Below are 10,336 nucleotides of genomic sequence, written 5' to 3'. Positions count from 1 at the left end.
AGAAATGATAAGAGCCTTATGATTTAGTAAAATCCAGGGGAAAGGTGCTACAGTATCTTTTGAGTATCTTAGAGTGACCAATTTGATATACAATCATTTGAGTTCTATTTTTTATTATTGTTTGAAGTTATGCATTTAGTTGTGGTTTAAATGAGTAGCTCAGGGTTTCAATCATAAATAGGGACTACATTATTATTAGTTTGGATGAATGAAGAGACAAACTTTTACTTGTCTCTTCATTCAGTGGTTCTCAAAGTGGATTCCAGGGATTCCAGTACACTGTCAGAGTTAAGGGGAAACCTTGTCATTTTAAAGTTTGAGAACCACTGTCTTAATTCAACCAAACTAAGAATAATTTAGTCCTATAGGTGGCAGTAATGCGTTTTGCCAACCGGCATTAAACCCCAGCAGAAGAAGAATAAGTCCAAACTGGAGGGATATCTGAGTTGTGAGAACAACAAACCAGGGCTAACAGGCTAACTAGGCTAGCAGCTGATCATTACAACCACTCATACATAAAGAGTCACAGCCTAAGGTAAGGAGTGGACTTCATTCTGCAACCAAACGACTCTCTCATAACCTGGGTGAGGTTTAAAGCTAAGGCTACATGCTTACACATGCTGCTGCTGTCAGTTAGCATTTGGCTCTATAGCTTATTAGCTACAGTTTAGAAACATTTGTTTTGAAGTGGCTCTCAAACTTCTTTTTCATTTCAAGGACCCTCACAAAGTGGTATGCGTTTGTAGGCCACGGACCCCCTTAACTCTGACCTGTAAAAGTCCATTATTAGGTTACATTTGTACACTGTCAGTGTCACATGATGTAAGGGTCCATTTGGTTGCTATATGAATGGTTGAGTTTGGGACCACTTTGAGAAGCACTCTTTTAGCACAGGCTCAGTTCAACATGTGTGTTCAGTTTAACGTGATTATACTCTCTGTCAATACAAGTAACGGTTCAGCCATAACAGTAGTGGAAGAAATGGTAACAGGATAGGCGGGCACCAAAATATTCTGGGCACTAGGGATAACTGGGCACCTTGGACCTAACCTCGCGCCTTGGACCTAGTGACCACTCGTCCAAGGTGCCCAGTTATCCCTAGGGACCTATGGGCACTAGGGAAATCTGGGCACCAGGAAGAGTGGGCACTAGGGAAATCTGGGCATCAGGAAGACTGGGCACCAGATAAACTGGCTACTAGGAAGAGTGGACACTAGGGAAATGTGGGCACCAGATAAACTGGGCACTAGGAAGAGTTGGTTCTAGGGAAATGTGGGCACCTGGAAGAGTGGGTCCTTCACAAAAGAAACGACACAGCAATGTTTAATGCACTCAAACAATGTTACCAAGGTTGCCTTCTTTCATCTCAGAAACATTGCTAGAATTAGAGCCTTTCTGTCAGTGGAGGATGGCACGACTACTGTAATGCACTTTTTTTCTGGCCTTCCTAAGAAAAGCACTGACAGACTACAACTTGTTCAGAATGCGGCAGCCAGAGTTTTAACAAAAACCAAGATGAGGGAACATATCACTCCTGCCCAAATATGTTCCAATACATCTCCTTTAGGACAGGGGTGGGCAACTGGCGGCCCAGAGGCCACATGCGGCCCCTACCTTCACTTAATGCGGCTCGCAGGTTAACATTGGAATACTGATATATTATTGATTTCAGCTGTTACAATTCCAAACGTGCAAACCTGACCCGCTTTAATTACTTCAGTCTATATTAGTAGCTTGATGACTAGTCTTTTTCATGTCCAATATACTTGTATTTAAGTTCATAAAGTTAACATAAGTATAACTAAATGCATTTGAAATTAAATAAAAATGTTACTTTTCAGGATTCTAATTCAAAAATAGCCGATCTACAAGCTCAAAACGCGACGCGTTTTGAGCTTTTGTGTGACATAGAATGGATATAGAATAGAATGGGCGGAAACTAATGGAAATATGGCATTCATTTACGAAAAAAGTTAAAATACAGTCTGCAATGTGGCCCTCTGGAGTGAGTGTGGAAATGTAGTGGCTCTCTCCATCATTAAAGTTGCCCACCCCTGCCTTAGGGCCCCCTCGAGGTGCCAAAAATGTATTACAAAAAACATGGCGAAGCAGCTTTCCGCTTTTAACGGCCTGGAACAAGTTCCCATTACATATAAGAAGACAGGCAACGACCATAGATGGCTTTAAAAGCAAGCTCAAGACCCACCTTTTTACTCTTGCCTTTAGTTGATTCCATTTGATATTTGTTTTGTTCTTGCTATTGTCTTGTATTGTTTTATTGCTATTTGATCTTGCCTACGTTTTTGAACTTATTGTTTTTAATCTAGTTTAATATTGTGTTATTTTTCTTTTGTCGATATTTTTTTTATGTAAAGCGCTGTGGGCTGCATTTGATGTCATGAAAGGTGCTATACAAATAAAGTTTATTGTTATTAATGTCAAAAACACTGCATTACAAGTAAAACTCTTACAGACACTACTTTTAGTATTAAACTAAAAGTGCTGTCTTGGTTCCCCTGGGCGTATACATCATTATATATATTGTTCCTGTCGGGCAGAAACCTCTTATCTCCATTATATGTATTGCCCTTTTTCCTCATTTCTCACTTCTTCTTTGCGATGTGGTTTTGTAAAGCAGCGCTGTGGTAAAAAGGTGACCATGGACATGGATGATGACACCACCGTCTTTTCAACCCTCAAGTCCTTTAACTCCTTCATCTCCAGACCAGATCCCCCTCAGCGTTCACAATCACAATCCACAGGCTCCGAAAACCTGCAGATACAGTTCAAACGTGGCATGGAGGTATACTGCACTTGTTTCTTTCTCAACCTTTCTTTCTTACATTTATTTCAGGGACCACCAATTTGATATGCATTAGGCCAGTGGTCCTCAAAGTGGGGAGTGTAGATCTGCTATTTTCACTAGTTCGGGTCCCGGGCAAACGTCTAATTTCTGTTTTGGGTCTTCTTGAGCTAAAAGGTTTGGGAACCTAACCTGACTCCGTCAAATGGAAGAAGCTTGCGACACACATTTTGTTTCACAGCCTACTTCCATCTGAGACTCCGGTAGCAGAATCGATGACAGACGGCGTTTTCATTTTTTCAAGCTACTTGGCAGGTGATTGGATGATCCCGCCCCTAGCAGCCGCTGATTGGATCTAACACGCACCTAAATTAAAAAAGAAAAGAGGATGGGTGGGATAGGGGTATGTGGTATATGTACATTTTGTTTGTCCTTTTTGTGATACAATATGAAAAGATATGTATGTGCAGTATGCTTGCCCCTGGGCCTTGTACTAAAAAAAAACAATAAAAAGATCTTGAAAAGAAAAAGAAAGAAAAAAGAAAAAAATAGTTAGCAACAAACTATAGCCTACTGTAAAAAAATGGTCAAACACTGGCCAAATTGTCAAATAACATAAGAAAGAGGCAAAAAGCTGATCTACAAGCTCACAACACCTCGCTTTTCTGAGCTTGTAGATCAGCTATTTTGACAATGTTTATCTTGCGGAACGCAGTCAAACAAAATGGAATGCCTCAACTCCTACAATTCCAATTGCTTATCAGGGTGGGGGTTCCTTAGTTCAGATATGATTATTTTGGGGGGTCCCCAGTTCAAATATGATTATTTTGGGGGGGGGGTCACTGCCTGTAAAGGTCTACACACCAACACTAGAAACCCCTGTTGTCTCGTTTCAGCTGATGGAAGCAGCAGAGAGGGTCCACTCTAAGACGCAGTTTCTCCAGCTGGACCAGGAGAAGAAACAGATGGAGATGAGTCACAAACGGGCTCGTTTTGAACTGGAGAGGGCTGCCACCGACAGCGCCCGAGACCTGGAGGTACAGCGCTTTATGCTTGCCGTCCCTTCATGCTTATGTTCACAGATGCGTTGCCAAGATAAATGACCCCCCCCCGCTGTTTTTCTGTAAACATACATTTACTGCCCATAGTATTGATGATTACTTGTATAGTGTTGTATGTATGTCTTGATGAATTGAAAGCACAGGACCACAATGGAAACAAGCCCTCAGGGCTTTTTGTGTTATTCCTTTCGCATTGTTATATAACTGTACCTCTATACTTTTTGCAAACTGTTAATTAAGTATTCAATCAATCAATCAAACCGATATGAGAAGAAGTGCCCAAATTAACGGTATATTGTTTTTCTTATACTGTATATCAACAAATCGACACAAAAACATTTCAATAGTAATCCACCAAATCGATTAGTCTGATTAACCTCTTAAAGGAGGAGTTCACCCGAAAAATGACTTATTTTCTATCAATTGCACACCCTATGAAGCCTTGATTCCATGGATTATTTTTTGCTTTTGTCGCATTCCTAAGCTAAGAATTTGATTCCCGTCTCCTACCGGCTAATGTATCCGGTAGGAGACACAAAGTAGATTATTTGTGTCTCCTACCGGAAATACACACGGTCATCAAATTATTGTCTTAGGAATGCCACAAAAACAAAAATAAATCCATGAAATCAAGGCTTCATGGGGTGTGTAATTGATAGAAAATAAGTCATTTTTTGGGTGAACTCCTCCTTTAACCTTGTATTATACTTTGTTGTACAATAGTGGCTTACAGAAAATAGTCAACATAGCTGACCCAAACCCTAACCCTGAGCGACTCGTTGTGAGCTTGTCGTTCTGCTACTTTCACTTATTAATCGTAAATCGAGGCAAAGGTTTGAAATAATCGTGCCCAACCGATCTTCATATTCCAGCGCGAGCTGACCAGGAATCAGGACATGCTGGGGAGGATCAGACGCGTGGAGGAGAGAGAGGCGGAGGCGGCTAAAAGCCATGCGGAGCAGGTGGAGGCGAACCGAGCCCTCCGCACCAACCTGGAGAGCCTGGGCAAGAGACTGGAGGACAAGGTCATCATGCTGAACACGGCCAACGAGGTAAACCTTCGGCATGCGCGCAGAAGGTGCGGATCTACAAGCTCATAGCGCGGCACCGATCTGCTATTTTTGAAAAATCGTAAAAAAAAATATATATATATATTTTTTTTAAATCTGTTAGGATTTAGAAAACATTTTAAGAATCGGACTCAGGCCTTAATGGGTTAAAGTAACACCTTACTTGATCATACTACAGCGTCACTCAAAAGTAGCAGATCCACAAGCTCGAAATGCGGAGCAAAGTGACGAGTTTTGAGCTTGTAGATCTGCTAATTTTTGCTACTTTTGAATCCTGAAAAGTAACAGTTGTTTGGACGTATGAGTTTTCCACCCCACAGAGATGGTGTATCGTTTATATTATATCCACACTAACCAGCTTTAACTGTTACTTTCTTTGTTTTCCGTACGGTGTTGGTACGATGCAGACCATCAGCATTTTGACGGATGAGATCCGAGACCTGAAGCAGGACGTTCAAAACAAGGACTCCAGCATCTCCTCCAAGACCCTGGACAACCAGTCTCTGCAAGAACAGCTGGATGTACAGCGCAGGCACGCATGCAACACACACGCACGCATGCACACACACATGCACGTGCACACACACACACACACACACATTTGTAGGCATTACATTTAGTTTGACTCGGTTCCACAGACAAATATTGTGAAAATAGCCGAACTTGCACTGCACGGCGTTGTTTGTCAAAAAGTGCAAATTGTTCTAATACATTTAAAAAAACATTTTAAAATAGTGGAAATAGCTGATACACAAGCTCATGTGTCGCGAATCTCGCGATGTTTCATATGGTGAGCTATATCAGCGATTTTCACTACTTTTGTGTGGCACTCTTGTATGATCAAGTAGGGCATTCATTTACATAAAAACATAAACAGTTGAAATAAGACGTTTCTGCCCGACAGCAACGAGTTTTGTGAATAAAGCCAATTGTTCTCTCTCTCTCCATCTCTCTCTCTCTCTGTCTCTCTCTCTCTGTGTCTCTGTCTCTCTCTGATTGATCAAATAATCAGGAAGTACCAGGAAGTATCGCAGCTTTGCCAAAGTCTCCAGTCTGCTCAGTCCACATGTTCTGAGCACATCATCAAGATTAAGGTACCACGCACGCACGCACGCACGCATGCACGCATGCACTCACGCACGCACGCATGCACGCACGCACGCAGGCACTTTCACACTAGAGCCAGATGAATATATCGATATATTACTATGTTTTTGTACGTTGGTGGAAGCCCAAGCCAAATTTCCGTTGTGGACAATACGGTTTACAGTGACATTGATATATTAGCCTGCAGTCTACAAAGCCCACATTGACATTCTGACCACTCACACGTGTAAACAAGGGGGTCAAAGTGTTTTAGCGTAAGCTCCATCATTTCTTTTTGTTTTCCAGAAAGGGAGAAGAAGAAAAAGGAGGGAGGTGGGAAGGAGGCAGGGAGAGGGATGGGGGGGAACATCAAATTAGCATGTCAAAGAGATGATACAAATATCAGAATATCTACATACGCATATATATACACGTGCATAGCATAAGACCAGCAGATGAATTTAATACACAGGACCACAATAGAAACAAGCCCTCAGGTTTTTTTTGTGTTATTCTTTTAGCATTATTGCATAACTGTACCTCTGTACCTTTTGCTAGTAGCTGTTAATAAAGTATTCAATCAATAATACAAAAATAATCAAGTTTCAAGGTCTTTATTAATGTCCCAAAAGGGCAATTAGGTTTACAGCAAGAGTAGTGGTTTAAAACACACAGACAGTACAGGACAACAACAGACATGAAACACCATAGCATAAAACAGAAGTCTGGGCGCATCTAGTGCAAGAGATAAAAAATAAAAGGCTACATTCAGAAAAAAAGTGCTAGGATATAAAGTGCCGGCATAAAGTGCTTGTTTCAACATCGTCATCATGTTCAGAAACATAACATATCATCGTCATCAAAAACATAACAATATGTACATGAGATTAAGTGCAAGTTGCGAGAGTGGTGGTGGGTCCACAGTAGCGGCAGGTGTAAGCATGATGATTAAACATAAGGTGCAAAAACTAAAGTTGTTGTCAAACTCTTTCATGTCAAGGACCACCCAAAATGATATGTATTTGGCCGCGGAACCCCATCTCAAAATGTGTTGTTCCAGGGACCCCCAGAAGCAAAGATTTGAGTTACAAATGTTCGCTTAAAAAAAAAAGATTAGCACGCATGTTCATGATTTTTCAAAAAATAGCAGATCTACAAGCTCATAGCGCGGCACTCTGTGCCGCGCTATGAGCTTGTAGATCTGGTATTTTTGAATAGCCAAAGTATAAAATATGGGTAAAGGGGTTATTAAACTATTTTTGACACTTTATTAACTAATTATGCTGGGTGGGGACCCCCTGGTATGTGCTTAACACCCTGTTGTCTCTGTCTCTTGTGCTACCCAGGAGTTAGAGAGGCGTCTCACCCTGCAAGAGCAGGACGTGGCCATGGCCAGGACCATGAAGACGGAGGTGGCCCGCGTCCCAGATCTGGACAAGGAGGTGCGCCGTCTCCGAGAGGACAACGCCTACCTCAGGTAAAAACCTCTGTCAATGCCCTGTCTTTATATAGGGCAGTGGTTCTCAAAGTGGGGGCCGGCGGGTATTCCCCCCTCTCCCCCCCAGCAAAATGTGGTAAAATAGCATGGAAATGTATTCAACCATTTTAATCCTATATACCATTGGTTCTCAAAGTGGGGTCCGGGGACCCCTAGGGGTACTTGAGGGGGTTCCAGGGGGTCCCCAGCTAAATGATGGATAGGAACCAAATGGACCCTTATGGGTGTGTAACTCTGAGAGTGTAATGGAACCAAATGGACCCTAACGGGTCCATTTGGTTCCATTTGTACACTCTCAGAGTTAAAATAACATTGATTTTACAATATGAATTGGGGTCCCAGAGATAGAGATGCCATTAAATGGGGTCCGCAGCCTAATGCATGTCAAACTGGGGGTCCTTGAAATTAAAATGGTTGAGAATCAATCAAAGAGCCTGTAAAAATCTTCTCTTATGGGGGTCCCTGGCTTATCTTTTCAAATGGGGGTCCGCGGGCTAATAAGTGTCAATTTGGGGGTCCTTGACATGAAAAAGTTTGAGAACCACTGCTATATACATCGTCTAATTTGAAAATAGCCTATCTACAAGTTCACATGTTCTACATACAGCTCATATATTATAGAACATATTGGACATACAGCAAGAACATAGGTTTAGGTTTATTTGTAATTTTTATGGTTGGCATAAAAGCTAAATTGTGTTTCACACATCCACAGTGAAGCTATCAGTACACAATAACAAAACAGTTCAAATGTAACTTAACACATTGGGTGCCAAAACCGTATATATACTTCTTTTCAATTACAACCATGGAGTGCCAAAACCGTATATATACTGTCTTTTTTCCTCCATAGCAACAGGAGATAGCATTTTTCGAATATTTAGACTCCCATCCACTTCCTGGTTAACTTATGACTTCAAAAGCCTGTATCTCGGCTCCTGTGTACTTTTTTTTTTACAATGTATTTTTGACTATTTTTGACTATTTTCAACTGGCTGCAACTATGGAACGGATTTCCGAATGTTTTTAATTTTTTCCCCCCCGATTGTACGAGACCTCTATATAATGAATGGATGCTTTTTTTTACATGGATTTGCTCGTCGTGGATTCTAGAGATTTAAACAGTAAAGCGCAGTCAATGGGGAGAATGCTGGCACCCAACGTAAGTTGTTATGAAAAAATGCTGGCACCCCATGTGTTAAAAGCATTTATACATTTTACTTTGGACTAATTTCATCATTTAGATAAGCAAAAAATTGGACCGATGAGATTATTATTAATTTTTAGCCTTAAATGCCTTGAGAGTCCTTTTTTTCAGCAGCCAAATACATATCATTTTGGGGGTCCTTGACATGAAAAGGGTTGAGAACCACTGCTCTAGTGGTTCTGCTGCTGTTGGAAGACCCCCCGGCCTAAGGCAAAGTTGTTTGCTTGAATCCCCTGTGTTGCAGGGAGAGCAGGGAGAACAGCAGCCTGTTGAAGGAGGAGGTGGAAGGACTGAGACGGAAGCTGGAGAGGATGGAGAAGACCAAGGAAGAGCTGGTCAACATGGAGCTGGAGAAAGAGGTACAGACATTACATCATCACCTGAAGCCGATTCTACATGTCTCCTAAATCTCAACAGTTTTCTGAAAAACGTATGTTTCTATATCAGTGGTGCTCAATCTTTTTCATGTCAAGGACCCCCAAAATTATATGTTTTTGGCCGCAGACCCCCATCAAAATATTTTGTTCCAGGGACCCCCAGAAGCAAAGATTTGAGTTAAGAATGTTCGCTTTAAAAATATATATATTCAGAAGATTTTCACACATTTTCACAACTTTTCAAAAATAGTAGATCTACAAGCTCGTAGCGCGGCACTCGGTGCCGCGCTACGAGCTTGTATATCTGCTATTTTTGAATAGTCCAAAGTGTAAAATAATGCTTTTTAGCAAATTTAAAGTTTTTTTTCAACAGTTTTTCCAATTGATTAGAACTTTTTTTTTCACTTTTTTATGCCTTTATTGATCGTGAAGTCAGACAGGAAACGGCGAGAGAGATGGGGAGTGACACGCAGCAAGGGCTGTCGGGATCGGTACTCAAACCTGCGACACACTGTCAGGCTACATTGGAGCCTAGGTGCCCGGGCCAGATAACGTTGTACTTTTTGACAAAATATCGGTCGTCTAGGACTGTCTAAAACTGGGATCGGTGTCGGAATCCTGGCATTGGTCGGGCTCAACACCAAATTGATCTGTATTTGAACTCTGACCCCCAACTGAACATATTTTGTGCCAGAGACTCCAATAAGTTAAGATTTGTATTGCTTATTGTTTATTATCATTATTATTATTATTATTAATGTTCGAACGTATTCAAATTATTACAGATCTAACAAGTTCTCAAAGCGGCGCAACGCAATCTTAAAACCTGCCAGAAAGTTTATGATTAAACTCATGAACTTTCTCTTCACTGTAAATGTTGAAAATGAGAACGGTTGTGTATGATTGTGTTTCTTTCAGTACCAATATCAGCATTTATATTTATTTTTTCCCTCTTTATTGTTCCCTGAAACTTTAGAGACAGTTTGAGAAGCTCCAGGCCTGGGAGAACCTCGGACTATCGACTGGACTAAACATCAGGTCAGACTGTGTGTGTGTGTGTGTGTGTGTGTGTGTGTACTTGTATTGCTACCAAATGTCCTACAGGCATAGTAGAATTTGAGAAATTGTGAGGAGAATTTCCCTGGTCCTTACAATAAAATTGGTTGTTTCCAAGGGTTAAAAAAAAGATTTGGGGAGTTATGCTTACAATTAGGAAAATATTCAGGTTTTGGTT

The 10,336-nt window shown here is 41.2% G+C and overlaps 1 protein-coding gene across 1 annotated transcript in view; it reads left to right on the top strand.

Moving 5' to 3' along the window:
• The first annotated feature begins 419 nt into the window (after positions 1-419).
• mad1l1 (mitotic arrest deficient 1 like 1) overlaps positions 420-10,336 on the top strand; it is a 187,212-nt gene continuing 177,295 nt past the window's right edge. The window contains 9 exon segments of the mRNA XM_084075417.1: positions 420-535; positions 2,636-2,803; positions 3,700-3,840; positions 4,737-4,916; positions 5,342-5,466; positions 5,947-6,028; positions 7,367-7,497; positions 8,970-9,084; positions 10,079-10,140. Coding sequence (XP_083931543.1) covers positions 2,660-2,803; positions 3,700-3,840; positions 4,737-4,916; positions 5,342-5,466; positions 5,947-6,028; positions 7,367-7,497; positions 8,970-9,084; positions 10,079-10,140 — 980 coding nt within the window. The 5' untranslated portion in view covers positions 420-535; positions 2,636-2,659.

The sequence above is a fragment of the Gymnoscopelus microlampas genome (genome assembly GCF_963454915.1).
Source record: "Gymnoscopelus microlampas genome assembly, chromosome: 2".
Classification (NCBI taxonomy): Eukaryota; Metazoa; Chordata; class Actinopteri; order Myctophiformes; family Myctophidae; genus Gymnoscopelus; species Gymnoscopelus microlampas.
Note: the sequence above shows the minus strand (reverse complement) of the source record. Positions and strands in the feature narration are given on the sequence as shown.